We start from the raw sequence: 16,852 nt of genomic DNA, 5'->3' as shown, positions 1-16,852 counted from the left end.
GGTGAAACTAAATAAACTTCAAAAAGCAGACAAAAAATTAAATAGAATTTTAAAGGTAAATGGCATTTAAATATTTAAAAACACAAGTGAGGTGGACACTGTCACCATTACCAATGATAGTATCCAGTATCAGGAGCAAACTCATGAAAAAAACATGTCTAAAATGGTGTCATTGTTCAGAGCCATAACAATGGCACAACAGTAAAACAGTGCTATAGTAACTTAAGTGTCACAAAGACAACACATTGGTGCATCAAACCCAGATAAAAGAAAGCTATGAGATAAAATACTGTGACCAATAAATAGCCTTGCCAAGACAACTTCTTCCTTTGAATCCTTACAGAAAAAAGATGATAAAAGAGCAACAGAAGGTTTGATCAAGAAAAACTTATCACATTGCTCACTCCAAGCCAAATGCCAACTGGCATGTAGCCAAGTCTTGAATACAGGACAGGCACAGTAGTTATAGCACCAATGCGGATGAACTTAGCTGCAGTGTAAGGGAGCTTATTCATGCAAAAAAGGACAGAAACAGAAGATAAAGAAAAATGGGCTAATCAGTTTTGAATATTGAAGAACATGGGTAAGAACAAATGTTAAGTGATCCTAAGGTCAACAGAGAGCTGAGAGAGTTGATTTCAATAGTAAGATAAAAAGCAGGCAACTCAGTAATAAACACAGAAATTGTAAAAGGGATTGGTGCACAACCACTGAACCGCAACAAAAAATGGCACTTCTAATCGAGAGTATCAGTCTTCCTCAGATAATTTAAAGAAAGGTTATGGGTGGAGATGGTAATGAGCAATGGTGTGATGGGCTGACCAGAGGAGACAGCAATGTCATCCAATGACAGATGCAATTCAGCCAGATGCACTTGGACACAAAGGTCAAAAGAAAGACTGTAGACCATCTATTCTGAAAACACATAGCCCACTAAAAAAAAGAAGATGCAATCCCAGGTAGATGCTGTGATAAGAATTGAAGTTTTGTAGCATAAAGTGAAGAAAGTTGCATGCAATGGAAGCAAAGATGAGGTTTGTGAGACTCAGTGTACAAACTTTGGAATAGAGTAGCCTCCTGCAGAGCAGAAGCCCCAGTTGAAGAACAGGGTCTTACATCTTTAAAGTCAAGGTCCTAGCAAAACTATAGATTGGATGCCCATAGTCTTGTTTGAATCAACTGAGGACATGATAGACCTTTAGCATACAACATTGATCTGCTCCCCAAGAAGTGGAAGAGAGAACATGGAGGATGTTCAGTGCACTTGAAGGTGAGCTTAAGGTCAAAGAAAAGCCCCAAGAACTTTGTGTCAGGGACCACAAGAAAACATCACCAAGACAGAGCTCAGGATTGGAGTGAATTCATACCATGTTAGCAGCAGAAGTATGTGCAAATAGTTATAGAGAAAAAGAAGGTAAAAACCATTTGCTGTGGTCCACTTCAACAAATGATTGAAAGCAGTCTGAAGCCCCTGCTCAATAAACCTCATGCTCAATGACTGAAACAAGATGTGGAAGTCATAGACAGATCCCATTTGCAATTGCAGTCACAGCATTAATCTTCCCACTGAAAAGTGCGATACTCAAAAAACAGTCCTGAGGGGCTCCAACTTCCCCCGGAAAAGAATGGGAAATCTTTGAGCCCACACGAACCTGGATTCGCCAGTCCATTAAAAATTTTTCAATAAAAGTGAGTAAATGGCCATGCAACCCAAATAAATGGAGGTCTCTCAAAATGCCATACCTGTGCAAAGTATTGTAAGCCTTTTCAAGGTCAAAGAATATGGAAAGAAGATGTTGCCATTTGAGAAAGGCTTCTCTGATCAATGTTTCAAGTCAAATCATGTTGCTCACAATGGAGTCCTGTCATTGGAACCAACAAATGTTTCATTTGAGGAACCAAACAAGACCAGCATTAACCATCCTCTCTAAGACTTTAAAGAGAGAGCTTTTCAAAGCAACTGGACTATAGTTAAAAGGAATCTTGGGATCCTTCCCAAGCTAATAAAAGTGGACGACAATAGCCTGGCACCAAATATTAGGATAAACATTCTCCTGCCAGATCCAGTAAAAACAACCAGAAGAATAGCAAGCAAGGTGGAACAGAGGTTGAACAGCATCTGAAAATTAATACAATCAGGTCAGACTGATATACTGCCAGACAAATCAAAAGCAAACTGAGTTCCACCAGGGTAAAGGGGCAATTATAGTCACAGAGACTTGATGGCCAAGAAGGTGGGTGACAAAACAGAAGTGCTAGATGAATAAGAAATGCTTTCTGGTCAATACAGTCAGTCACTGCTATCATGCAGTAGTCTATCGACAGCTGGTAGATAACAGCATGATCAAATTGAGAGAGAGCAGTGAAAGAGGGCCACTTGGGCTAGTCCAACTTTCCCTGAGGCATATGAGTGAGTGGCATTGACCATAGCCAGTCTCCCTCAAAATGACAGGAAAATGATCACTGTCCCATGGACACTGTCAACCTTCAATGTAATATAAGATAAAATGGAAGGGAAGCAGACAGAGATCAATAGCAGTAAAAGACTGATTAGGTGCATGAAAATAAGTATAAGAACCAGTGCCAAAGAAAGATTGTGATTCAAAAGCATGTGTTCTATGGAACATCCCCTACAATCAATATCAGCACCACCCCAGAGAGGATTGTGTCCATTAAAATCCCCCAGAATTAAAAAGGGAAACAGCAACTGATCAATAAGAGCATCAATATCTTATCGATCATAAGACTTTTTCAGGAGACTGGTAGAGAATGCAAACAGTGATGGTATAACCTAAGGGAATACAGACAGCAATGGACTCAAACAGTGTATCAAGATGAAAAGACAGGAAGGCCATGAGCTGATCGATCAGCAGTGCCACCCCTACATGCACTTGTCCATTACATTAAGAACAGAAATCTTGACAGTTGTACTTTACCAATTTAGTCATTTTTATTTAGGTGGAAAGACCTTTGGTTTATGACCATGCTGTTTCTCTTTACTAGAAGAAGGGCTGTAGACCTTTATGAATTCTGCCCTGGAGATTCCAGCAACTGAGTGCATGAACTAATAATCATTCTACATCTCAGGCCTAAGGAAGTAGATCCTGGCAGTCACTAGAAGAAATGGTGGGGACAGTGACAGAAGTAGACGTTGGCTTGTCAACTCTCTTATCCATAAATAAAAAAGATCTTCACATGGTTTTAAAATGACTCTAATAAAATGTGAAGAGAGTGGGAGTGCCTACTGTAGCAGTGGCACCTAGTGCAGCAAAACATATCTAAGATAGAGTTGGGAACAATAACTTCCAATCCTCAGGTAAGAAATGTTGTTAATGGATTTTAAACACTGAACATCTTTCTTCTCCTCCTCCCATTTAGGGTAAGTATGAAAGTAAGAGGGGTGAGAACCACTTTAGTCAATGCAGGGTGGTTCCAATTGGCACTCATAAGCATCATGATCTTTGCCACCATAATGAGTCAGAAGGTGAACTTGACAATGTAAATGACAAAATTAAGAGCATAATTCTAAGACATGGTTGTTTACTTATAAGCTGTTGTTTTATTGGGTTTCTTTTTTTTTACAGAGATTGGATTATCCATAATAAATAAGGGAAAATTCAGTAATCACTGATGCCACTCACCCTGCAGTCCTACAAGAGGACACACTACAATGCCAAAGAAGGACACTACAGCAATGCCAGGTTTCCTGGGGGGGATATTCAGACCCCTGAGTAGGTAAACTGAAAATACAGAACCTTCCATGGGAGGTCCCCTGACCACATATATTAAACAACCTCAAGAGACCAGTAAAAAGAGGAAAAACTACAAACACCAAAATTTGAGCAACAAATGCATTATTTGAATAAGTAAAATGCCTGCACATGGTGGTGGGCAGCAAAATTGCAAAGTTCCAAAGCATCAGATGGGACCTAACTATCTTTTACATAACTAAAAAGTAAATCTTTCAGCATGAACCACAATATCTATGTATAAAGAAAAACTTTAAAATTTGATCCCAGACCTTTCAGCCATCAAATAATATGCAGACTCAAAAGCAAGCCATGAAAAACCCCCAAACCATCACCAACTCAAAGAACCAACAGAAAAAACAAATCAAGGGTAGTATATCCCAAAGTGGCATCCTTTCCACTTTTCATGTCACCTAAAGACCATGGTGACTATCATTCATTGGAACATCATTCTGTAAGGTAAATTGTTTTGTTAGAGCAAAACAATTTCAGGCCATCTGCCCCATCCACACTAGAGAATCAAACTCTGAACCCCAGTTCTGCAAATTCATAAACTTACCACTGTCCTACAAAAAGGCTGAAATTCGGACTTAAGAAGGACACAGAAAAATGTTAATCTAAAGTCAATCAAACATGTTGAGGTTCATCCTCAACTGCAGCATCATGGAGGACCATCACAGATCTAAATATATGTTTCCATCTTAACAATCACCGACAGTCTCAACCAAGAGTGAACCCCTCTCCATGACTGTTGTGTGATGCAAAATATCAGATATTAGAGAGGAGAAACCCAATGTGCCTGACTGCCAGAAACAATAACCTGCAAATTCATACCATAATCAACTAACCAAATGAAAAAGAAAAAAAATATTTTATTTATTATTTTTATAATGATTATTATTATGAAATAAACTACTTAAAATGCTAATGTTCAAAATACCACCAAATAATCAAACAATTGTAATAACTGGAAAATCTCTTAATGATGCTTGTATTTAGAAAAAGTGACAAAATTATCTAAATAATGAGGTTCTTCTTTACAGTACCAGGATAGAGGGTTCATTGTTGAAGATGTTGAGTATCATGAGACAAATATTGCCAAGGGCAAGTGAGTAGGATATAATGGATTGGAAACAAGTGAGAAAAAAATCAGAATAAGGTTTGGATGAGCAAGTTGAAAACTAGATTCAAAGAACAAAAAAAAAACACTTTCACACATTTTTGAACACTGCAAATCAAATAAACACAACATAACCATAGAAAACACCCAGAAATTACATAGGGAAACAAATATAAGCAAATGCAAAATCAAAGAAGCCCTACTTATATAGCAACTAAAACCAATATAAAGGAACACCTTTATACCTATACTAATTAATAACCTAACATCCACCTGCAATGCCCCCTATAGTCCCCAAACCCATTTATACTCTCGTCCCTAAAATGTGTCCATCAATGGTCACATTCAAACTTACAAGTGTCTTTGAGGGTTTAACAGAATTGACTAATACCTCGTAACAGATTTTAGCATGAAAATATAAATGTTCAGAGTATATAGCTTAAACCTGATAACATATGCATTTACATATATATTTATTATATTGACCTTTCAGCTATGCCTGGCTAACAATACAGACATTAGAATGACACAGCATACATACATTCATATTACCATATTCAATTATATAAAACTGACCTTTAGTCATTACAAAGTGACCCTGTCTTGACTATGTTTTAGTAGACTAGTATTTTGCAATGTATGCTGACATTTCCATTATTACACATTATATACGTATATAGATTATTACTGTTTGGAAATAAGTTGTTAAATTATTTTTTCTTAAAATATAGATCAGTAAATAAAGCAAACAACTATCCCCTCTAGTTCTGACCTTTCTTTTTTGGTTACTGTTGATGTATGTTGCTGAACCTTTTAAAATTTTGCACTTGCAGGATATAAAAAAATTTTTTTAGGCTTTATATATACATACACACAAACACAGCTGAATAATCAAAATCCACATCACAATATTCATACCACAGAATTCCACCATACTCTATCAAGCTCAGTAACTGAGCTGTACTTTTAAGTCTAAAACAAATATGAAATTTTGAGAATACTAAAGACAACCCATCTTAAATTTTGAAATGTACGTAAGGGACCATTTCAAAAACTAGAAAGAGGTGAACAGGACTAATGCATTTGATTCAGTATATAAGACATATCTCAGCAAAGTGAAAAGGTGCAAGATTGTTATTTTATATTCTACCTTGTCATTATTGGTAATTTGAGTTTATAATTTGTATGAAACTACAACTTTGTATTTTAATGTCACAAAAAAAAACGTAATCTGAATCAATAACACTGCATTCAACAAGCCATGTGACTCACAAAAACTGCTGCTTAACTTTGTTTCTTTAATATTTACTTTTAAATTGAGTTGTGTATAATACTAAAATTTTAATCATAATCTACAGTTTGGTACCAAACTTACTGACAAATTCATAAAATAAAATTTTGAATGTAAGTCAAAAACATAATGGCATAACCCCTGAGCTTTGACCCATCTGGAAAAAGTTAAATGTAAAATATCAACACTGGAAACATCGAACAATATACAGTTGCGACAGAAAGTGTTCATACCCCTGTGTCGTGAGTAGTTTTTTCCTCATAACTTAAAAAGTATCATGATTAGGATAATGAAAGTATAATATATTATAAATATTATACTTACACACATCTACATAAATTTTTATGTAAATTGAACGACAAATAAACTGTTTATAAACAAATAACCAAACATAGGAGGGCCAGAAAGTGTTCATGTATCTACTTTAACGGTCAGTTGTGTAGCCTTTCAGGTGAATTACTTGACGCAATCTCTCCTCATAGCCCTCAATCATTTGAAAGTAATTGACTGATATTTTCTTCCATTCTTCTTTACAGAAGGCCTCCAACTCTTGCAAGTTTTTCGGATGACGCTGATGAACCCTGGTCTTCAACTCATGCCAAATGTTTTCAATTGGGTTGAGATCAAGTGACTGCGATGGCCACTTCAGAACGCTTACATGATTCCTCTGCAACCAAGATTGCACATATTTCAATGTGTGCTTAGGGTCATTGTTGTGCTGAAAGATCTAACGACGCCCAAGCCGCAAGTTCCGAGCATCATTCTTGATATAAGTGCCTAATATATCAACATACTCTTCTTTATTCATGATTCCATAACCATGGTGAAGGCTGCCTACACCAGAAGAGCTGAATGAACCACAGAGCACAATCGAGCTACCTCTGTGTTTAACTGTAGGGAAGGTGTTCTTTGGAAGATTTCGTTCCCCCTTCTTATGGAAAATATTGTGAACATCATTGTGGCCGAAAAGCTTGATTTTAGTCTTGTCTGACCAAAGAATACTCTTCCAATAGGTAAAGGGTTTATCTACATGCTTTCTTGCATACCTCAATCATGCTTCTAAATGAACAGGTTTTAAATATGGAGTTCTGCGAGGACGGCATGCTTTGAACCCAGAAGAGCGTAACATATTCGTAACTGTAGAGGTGTTTACTTCAACCCCAGTTTCTGTATGTCATTACGTGTTAAACGAGGGTTCCTACTAACTTCTCTGAGAACCTTCCTATTGGTTCTCTGGAATTTTGGTGGGGCATCCGGAATGAGGGAGGTTAGCAGTTGATCCTGTAAGCTTAAACTTAGCAATTATGTTTTGAACAGTAGATTTCGGCTCATTAAGTTGTGTAGCAATACCGGAAGGACACACACGAGACTTGTATTTTACAATAATTCGTTTTCTTTTTAAATCACTGGACACTTGTTTCCTGTTCGCCATGATGACCAAGCAGATAATGACGGAGACGGTGCTAAATTGTCGGAAGTAACTGTTTTGCTGGCTAAATTCCACTAATTATGAACCCAGTGTCTTGTTCTGGAATGGTATAATGTAGTTTATTCGCCAAACTAAACAAAATTGTTACAGGAATATCAGTTTTTCACACGTTCTGAAATGTATGAACACTTTCTGCTCCTCCTGTTTTTGGTTATTTGCTGAAAAACAGTTTATTTGTCATTTAATTTACATAAAAATTTATGTAGATGTGTGTTAGTATAATATTTATAATATATTACACGACATCTATTAGCCAACTCATGATATTTTTTTAGTTATGAGCAAAAAACTACTCAGGACACAGGGGTACAAACACTTTGTGTTGTAACTGTACATTAAATTAAACATGCTGGATACAATTATAAGTATAATGGATCAGCCACTAAATGGTTCAAAAACATTATAAAAGAACATCCACATTTGATTATTGAAAATAGATCAAATGTCCGTAACCATGTTCTAGGAGAAATGTGGCATAGCAGTACACAAGTACAGAATAAAAAATTAAATATTTTAATTACTTGTTTAAAATCCTTGTAAATGGAAATGATCACAAAAATATGCATACAAAAAAATGAGACTCCTGATTAATAGCTTAAGGCCACAACTTTGGTTGGCAGCAGAACGTGAGAAACAAGATAAATCGTAACAAATCTTCTAAAATAAATGGTTACCCATAAGTTGATTATGAGAAGTAGACAGAGCATTTGAAAAAATTCAAACATTATTTACATAAAAATTCTAATCCATTTGATATTACTCCTACAATAATTCACAAACCTCTTTAGCTTCTCTGCTTTTTAACTGATCTTCAGACATAAGTTTCACATTAAAATCAGGAAATTCTCCCCGGAACTTTTCATAAATGGTATTATCATGTGGAGTTAATCTCAGAATTTGAGGATCCACTGAACAAAGGAGCTGGTTCATGTAAGCAAATTAATGTATTATAATATATGCTGCACAGCATATCAAAGTGAATAAATCTCAATACATTATCTAAGTACTAAACTTTATGAAACAGGAGTGAATAAAAATTTAAATATTTTAATTACTTAGGTTTTCGTTACTTAAAGTTTCCAATACTTAGGAAATCTATAGGTACTGTTGTTAGAGTAAATGGTATATTGAAATATTAAGTGTATCACACAACAAACAAGAAAAATTGACATGTCACTTGAATGTTACATTCTAACAAATACTTAGAAACAAGGTTAAAATAATAATACAATATAAACTTGAACAGTAGTTTAGTTTCTCACACTGATTATGTTCTAAAAACGTGTCCAGATTTATACAAATCCACATATTTAATGTTATACACTTCCTTAATGGTTAATATAAATAATAAATTAATGATATCAAAATAAATTATATTCATAATAAAACTTACATTACACATAATTTACAATACTTAAAGCTTGTAGTAATTAGCTTAAACTAATTCATTTGTTGAATACACTGACAGCTATATTTGTTTTCAATCAAAGTTAACTTAAAATAATTTACTTAGCTTGTTCAATTGTATACCAAAATGTTTTTACCAACATCTGGAGAAAAACATCAAACCCATAGCAAAAGGACAATTACACTTTCTACACAGGTAAAACACCACAGTCTGCTCTCAACTGAGTGGAACTGTATACACTCAGGAAGATTCCTCCATTATTCAATACCCAACAGTTGCAAGTGGTAAGAACACCAATACTCCAGTGGAAAAAGAGGAAGAAACACACCAGAGAATTGCACCACTAGAGAAAGTGTTATGGGTAACCACAAAACCCTATTTTGAGAAACAGACTATTTCTGATTCTAGCAATATAAGGAACATTAGTTAGGTAGCAATCTCTTTCTGTTTTACTCATGTTCGTTCATGAGTATACACAGTCTGGTACAAATGATGCAAAGAAGAATCTGCAAGTGGTCTTGTGGTACACCCAATTTCAACAGCAAGTATAACAGACCTTACAGATCTTATGGTGCAAATTTTGAATATTTGTCCAATGTTCCTGGACAAGCACCATAACATGTAAATTCACCTCTGAGAAACAATTTAAACTAATCCACTCAAAGTTATATCAATGAATGAAGAATAGCTACAGGAGAAAGACAATATCCACTTCAACCAGAAACCACCAGCTTGTGCAAGTAGTGGTAGTGTAACACAAAAGATTTGGATTGGTCCCAAATGCTAGGTTGGATAATCTCCTCTAAAGGACAACAGAAATTAACAGCTAAAGATACTGTGAGGTGATGAATCTGATGGGACAAGACACAGAATAGAAGAACCAAGAGATACAGAAATGTTGTGTGTGACACATAAAACAATGAAAAGAGAATACAATAGACAATCCAAATCTGAGCAGGAATAAGTACAAGTTATGGAAGAAAGGGAAATGGGAGTGAAGGTGAAATCATCTTTGTGAGAAGTTGATGTTTTGTGAAGGAAGGAATGGTTAAGATATAAAAGGACAGATATTGTGGTACAAAATGTGGTGAACAACAACGGCAAACAAGTCTGATCAGAGATGTCTCAAGAGAAGAGATGTTTTCAAGATTAAAAGAAAGAAACATGAAGCTAATGATATGTTCAGACCATTGAAGTAAACATTGGGAAACCACTGTCCTTGTATGCTAGATTGTGGTTATGAAAAACTTGCACAAAGAAATAAGTGCACTTTAGACATGATAGTCTTTAAAAAATAATATACCATAATGGAAAGGAAGCTGCCAAAATGAGAAATTGCTAGACCAAGAATTACCAGATGTAGCAACATGAACTATGAGAACAGTGTGAGATGTCAAAACTAGTTTAACAGTCAATCTCTACTTTTTTTGATGGAGGAAAGACTATGCTTTGACAGGTCCTGTAAACTATTCTAACAGTAATAATAAGTAACTGGATTATAAAAAAATGTGAACAAAGCCAAAAACTGTACACAGAGATAATAAAAGATTTCTTAAATTCTACAAACTAAAATTTCCAAACAAATGTATACAATTTTATTTAAATACTATATGCCTCTGCTTACCACATGAATTTTATATGGGCAAATAATAAACTAAATACTATGGTAACAGCTATTTTTAAATACATCTAATACATGAATTCAAATTTTGGTAAAGATAATCAAAGTTCACAATGTGTCCAGAAAATCATTTGGAACTGATTAGTATTTTATATTTTATTTTGAGATTAATATTCACAACACTTACATTGAAGTAAACCTCCATGTGCTCAATAGCTTTAATTGCCCAAGCAGCTTCAAGACTTGGCTGTTTTAAAGATTAATAAAATGGCAGGAGAAATAAACAATCAATTCAGTCTTCTTCAGTAATAACAGTATTTACCTTTTTACACAAATAAGTATGTACATGTATCATACTATCAAGTTGAATAGCATCAAAACATCATAACAGATACAGTGCACAAAAGTAAAATACTATAACGATGCACTTACAAGTAAAATAGTAATAAAATACTGATCTCTTCAAAATTAAAACATATAAATGACATAATTCAACAATGCTACTACTATTACGTAAAATAAATATTTATTCTTTGGACACGTGAATTACACAAGCGTCATTCAACAAGTCATCCATTAAGGTACAAACTTAAAACTATTAACTCTAAGACAGTAATTTATATAATCTCAAGTTTTCATGTTGTAAACTTCAAACACAGTACAGTAGAGTTCAAATTAATGTAAAAACATATTATATTCACAATATGATCAAATCATTAACCTTCCACATTGCTAGCAAGTGCTGAAGACTGAGTCCTTGAAAAATAACATTAATGTTAGGAACTTCTTTTCTGATAATTCACAATTATGTGTCATGGTGAAGAAAAAAAAAGATAGTAAAACAAGAAAATCCTATAAATGTTTTATAAACATTAAGTTGCATACAAGAACTAAAAGTTTTATGCTGTAATATTCAAATAACAGAAAAGCTGCCTAATTTCACTTAAGTCTTTCACTTTGTAATTGTCCAATAAATAAAAAATAAATCCTAATGATAACTGTTACCAATACAAGAGTTTTTACTTTTCCTTCTAATACTTTTAGATATTTTTTTTCTTTGTATCAAAATAAGTAAATGTCCTGGAAGTGCTATAAACTGAGTCATTAAATCTATTTTCTTTAATATAATTTGTTTTTAAATTTTGGGCTGATGTCAAAAAACACCCAAATATTATACTTACATTGAATAAAACACTTCTTTCAAAATGTATGCATATTTCAAAAGTTACATTATATTAATCAAACAAATAAAATGAGCAAAGTAAACTACTGGAAACCATTTCTCAACTTACTCTATCATACAAGCAAGTTTGTCAGATACAGATTAGAGCTAAACCATGACCCTTTATTTTTCAGTCAAAAGTACAAAGGAAGGTAATTAAGCTCTAACATATCTTTTCCTAATCAAAGAGAATTCCTATTATGAAACCTACTGATAACCACAACACTTCACAAATGTTTAAAAATAAAAAAAAACCTTTACATCATTTCCAAATTCTTCTGTTGGTCTGGATAAAACACTGGCAGCTGTCAAAGCATCATTTGGGCTCTGTGAGAATAACATATTTTCCCATAACTATATGAATCTGAATATTAATGCATGCAAACCATGACCAAAGAACATTCATTAAAAAGGGCTTGTAATAAAAATAGGTCAACCTGATGTGCTTTCTACATCAAACATTTCAGATACAAAATAATTTACAACCATTAGTTATTTTCACATCTTTCTGAATATTTTAAAATTTAAAAATTTACTAGAAACTGCACTTCTGTTAACATATTTACTTATTCAACAAACAATGGCTCCAACAAATAAAAAAAAATGATAATTAACACCAATTAACTTTGTTTTTTAATATTATAATATACAGTTCTTTAATTTTTGTTATGATATACATAACAGTTTCCATTTAAGAATAGTAGCAGTGTTAAATTTAATTATTTTTAAAATCAGTAGTTTATTGCAAGTTTGTTCATGTAACTGTATAAATTAAACATTGTGTAGTTCAGTTGTTGTGAGTTAGTGTTTGCTGTGTATTATTTAAAATTTTTCTTGTTACTTTGTTAGAGTATTATTACATCATAATATCTAACACTAAGTGGAATATTTGATGCTTTCTTCAGCATGTAAACAGTCACCTTTTGGCAGTTTTCTTTATACCAGAATGACAGGTTGTATGTGGACGAGTGGTGCCTCTGGTCAATCATCTCATGCCCATCCTATTTTTCCATCTTGATACACCTTTTGACATCATAGCCATTTGTGTTTCTTGAGTTGTACCATCACTGTTTGTTCTCTCTACTTGTATCCTTGATGATGTCATTAAGCAATTGACATTTCCCTTTCTATCCTGGGGGACTTTAATGGGCATAATCCCTTCTGGGGTGGTGCTTATATTGATGGGTGAGATTATTCCATTGAGCATATGCTCTTGGATCACATCTTATTTTCTTCAATAACAGTTCTTACTGATTTTCATGCACATAGTCACTCTTTTACTGCTGTTGATCTCTCTTTCTGCTCCTCTTCACTTTTCTTGAAGGGTTGACACTAACTCATAAGGCAGTGATTACTTTTTTATCATATTTAAGGAGACTGATCATGGTCAATCCCACTCGACCAGCGTGTTTCAGTGGAAGTTGGACCAGGACAACATGCTCTCTCTCACAGAAATTAATCCTGCTGTCATCTGTATGCCATTGTTAGATGGATGCTCAATCTATTCCTAAAACATCTACACATTTTCCATGGTATCCTCACCCATGGTGGGGTCCTGCCTGACAGAAGGTAAAGAGGGTTCAAAGACGGGCCTGAGATACCTTTGGTAGGTATCCCACACTTTTGAACCACATTGCTTTGGAGTAGGCTGATGCCCATGTTTAGTAGTTAAGACATCAAAACCAGAAAAAATCTTGGATAAGGTTCACAGTCAGCATCTCTTCTACAACCAGTTCCAAATCATATTGAATGAGATTGGTTCAGTTACTTTGACCCCAGTTGAGAAGACAAATTATTTCTTCTCTTGTTATTGCAGTACAATCTGGGGCCATTTTACTTTAAAAATTGCTACTAAATACCTGGTATTGCTTTATTCATAATCACTTACTCTAGGTCTATTTACATCCTGGAGAATGCATCAAACATTCTACATACTGTTAGATATTACCATGTAATAATACTCTTAACAAAACAAAAACAAAAAGTTTAAATAATACACAGCAAACACAGTGGGTTTCTTGTTATCATGAATAACCCTTTAGTAGTTGTTGACGAGTTTCTGACATCAGCATCAGGATCTTGTCCATTGTGGAATATCGTGAAGCCCAGATCATTTTGGTACTATATCTATAAACACTGTCCGCTACGACTTCAAGGTTAAATCAAATTTATGGGTTTAAGATGAAAACAAAAACTGGTAGTGGTAATATTAATACTAACAGAATGATAACTTTGATTTTTCAGTCTCATTGTAACGATATTTTTGTTTTGTACATGTCATAACCACAAACCTATTTTAAAAACACGGCTAAGAACTTAATTTCTGAAGTTCGAGTAATAATACAAAAATTTACGTAAATTTCACGAAGACTTGAAACATGGCTCGAATTGACACATAACCCAACCGGTTCGCGACTGATGTCTGTCGTTTCACTCTATAAGATGGCCAAATACTCAAAAACTAGTAGTATAGCGCTGAAGAATCTCTTTTAAAACATAACTGTATTTTATGGAAAGCATATTCAATATTGCACAATTAATTTAATCTATCTTTTCATTAAAATATTAAATTGCAAAGCTTTCAAAACCTTACCACGCCTTCAGATATGTTCGCTGACATTTTGGATGATTACTACCTCACATGTGCCATCTAGCGTCAACCATATTGAGTTCAGATGTGAAACTGTAAATGAAAAAAATTTCTTGTGTAATTGTTGCCTTATCTGATTTTCTGATAATCTTTGTGGGCGATTAAATTTTTCTATACATCAAAAACTGTAGATCTTAAACCAACTCTTTGTTGTTGTTTTTATTGTAGAGTGGGTTTTAGTACTTGCTCTCATATATTTCATGAGCATTTTTGTAAAACAAGAGTTAATTGCTGTTGAGTTTTTTAAAGTCTTCAAAATGCCTAACCATAGTCATTTGTGTTCAAGCATCAGCGTTTTGGTATGGTCTTAAACTTTTGCCAGCTGGTATTTAGACTAATTTTATAGTGTTTACATTTTCCTTATTAAATGCTAAAATGATTTTATTTTTATTTACCCTTTTTTTATTTTCATTTTTCGAAGCTCAACTCAAATAAGTGATTGAGTCCAACAACGCAAAATGCATATTTTTTCTTTATGTTCATTGGCCTCAAGATTTAGACCAGCAAAGTACGTGTACATGCTTAAAGAAAGATCTGCAGTTGTCGATGGAACTTGAATGCATTAAAGTTTCAGATAAACAAATAGACACCATTTAGAAATTACAAAGCATTAGACTGAGAAATGTTGAAACATCGAACCCATTTAACAATAGCATGGAAAGAGAAAAATGATTAGTCAGACAACTACTTCCGCAAAATGGAAGAAGTAAATCACGAGTGTAATTTGTAAGGACGTATCGACAGGAATTGCAGACAAAATCATTTAAGGGATACAAACTCCTCCTAAAGCGATGTTAGTAAAATAAACTGTTATAGATGTGGAAACTTGACAATTGCAGTCAAGACTGTGAGGAATCACTTATCTGCCCTAAAGGATGTGGTAAGGAGTTTATTATTTAAAGGAACTGGCCTACGAGTTTATGAGATTATTGATGTGATAATTTACAGTTTCTTGATTGACCTACAATCATTCAATCTGATTTAATAATGAAAGTATTAGTAGATATAAATATTTTTCAGCTAAAAATTCTTGAAATTAGAATTATTTTATTACTAGAACATATATATCAGTATACAGTTAAACAAAACACAATTTTCTCACTGCATGTGAAGAGATCGTATGTCTTTTAGATGTACTGGTATTAAGTATCCAGCATGGACTATATGGTATTCTCTATAGAACTCTTGCCACTCCGCCTGATTAGGTGTGTGGTTCTCTTAAAAAAACCTCGCCGAAAATTCTCCTTCGAAAAACTTCACTTAGTAGCTTAGAATCCAAAGGTCATAGGGTCTTTCCTTGCAGAAAATGTTGATGTGTTAGATACTTATATTTACTTGTATCAACCATCCTAAACTGTTTTAATTGAGTAGATGTCATCCAATTATTCTAGGAATACTTTTCTAGTGAAACTCTGCTTTTTAGTTTAGATACTAATGTCCCCTTGAATACTGTTAATCTTGTGATAAATAAAATGTCTTAATTTTAATTGGTTAAGTCACTCGATTCGTAATCAGAGGGTCCGGGTTCGAATCCCCGTCACACCAATCATGCTTGCTCTTTCAGCCGTGGAAGCGTTATGATGTTACGGTCAATCCCACTATTTGTTGGTAAAAGAGTAGCCCAAGAGTTGGCGGTGGGTGGTGATGATTAGTTGCCTTCCCAATAGTCTTACACTGCTAAAATTACAAACCATTAGTTGTATCCGAAGTTTTAAACAACCGTCGCTTTTCGCAAGAGTTCACATAGGCTGGTTCAGTTACTTCAGGACCTGTTACGTATTACAATTTATCTCGGTCGATCCTCCAACTTATTCTGTTACGTATTATAATTTTTCTCGGACGAGCCTCCGATTTATTATTTTACGTATTGTAGTATATCCTAATTTAATATGTTGCGTATTCCGATTTCAAATATCCTAAAACTGGTTTAAACTGTAATTGAAAGTTAAAAGTTAATTAAATGTCGAGATGTACCAAAGTTATGATATTTGCCAACAACACTGATACCCACAGTTTTCTTTCTGAACACAAATATATTTTAATATAAAAACAACAATACAATTTGTAATAGCAGTTATTACAAGTAGTTATTGCAAATAATGATTTATATACACAAGGCTTACAAAGTTACAAACAACATTAAGTCCTCTCTCTATCCGGTATGATTCTGAATATTTCGTCGACGATTCACTTTTACGTTGATACATAAACACGATCATTTGACGGGAACGATAGCTAGCTCAAACATGAGTTTTTAACCGACGAAAATATTTAATTTCCCCGTAGAAATACTAATGTCCGA

The 16,852-nt window shown here is 34.1% G+C and overlaps 1 protein-coding gene across 11 annotated transcripts in view; it reads right to left on the bottom strand.

Moving 5' to 3' along the window:
* Positions 1-14,576, bottom strand: part of LOC143253635 (DALR anticodon-binding domain-containing protein 3-like) — a 103,147-nt gene extending 88,571 nt beyond the window's left edge. For 4 of the 11 annotated variants that reach the window (XR_013029746.1, XM_076507804.1, XM_076507809.1 and 1 more), the window contains exons 1-4: positions 12,821-14,487; positions 12,162-12,227; positions 10,866-10,925; positions 8,430-8,570 (exon numbers count right to left, since the gene is read on the bottom strand). Coding sequence is in view for 10 of the 11 variants with exons in the window: in XM_076507804.1 (XP_076363919.1) it covers positions 8,430-8,570; positions 10,866-10,925; positions 12,162-12,227; positions 12,821-12,889 (336 nt within the window). In the remaining variant the exon portion in view is untranslated. The other 7 variants (XM_076507808.1, XM_076507813.1, XM_076507806.1 and 4 more) reach the window with 5 other exon arrangements.
* Positions 14,577-16,852: the final 2,276 nt, after the last annotated feature.

The sequence above is a fragment of the Tachypleus tridentatus genome, chromosome 6, assembly GCF_004210375.1.
Source record: "Tachypleus tridentatus isolate NWPU-2018 chromosome 6, ASM421037v1, whole genome shotgun sequence".
Lineage (NCBI taxonomy): Eukaryota > Metazoa > Arthropoda > Merostomata > Xiphosura > Limulidae > Tachypleus > Tachypleus tridentatus.
The sequence above is the reverse complement of the archived record's forward strand: the minus strand, read 5'-3'. Positions and strand labels throughout refer to the sequence as shown.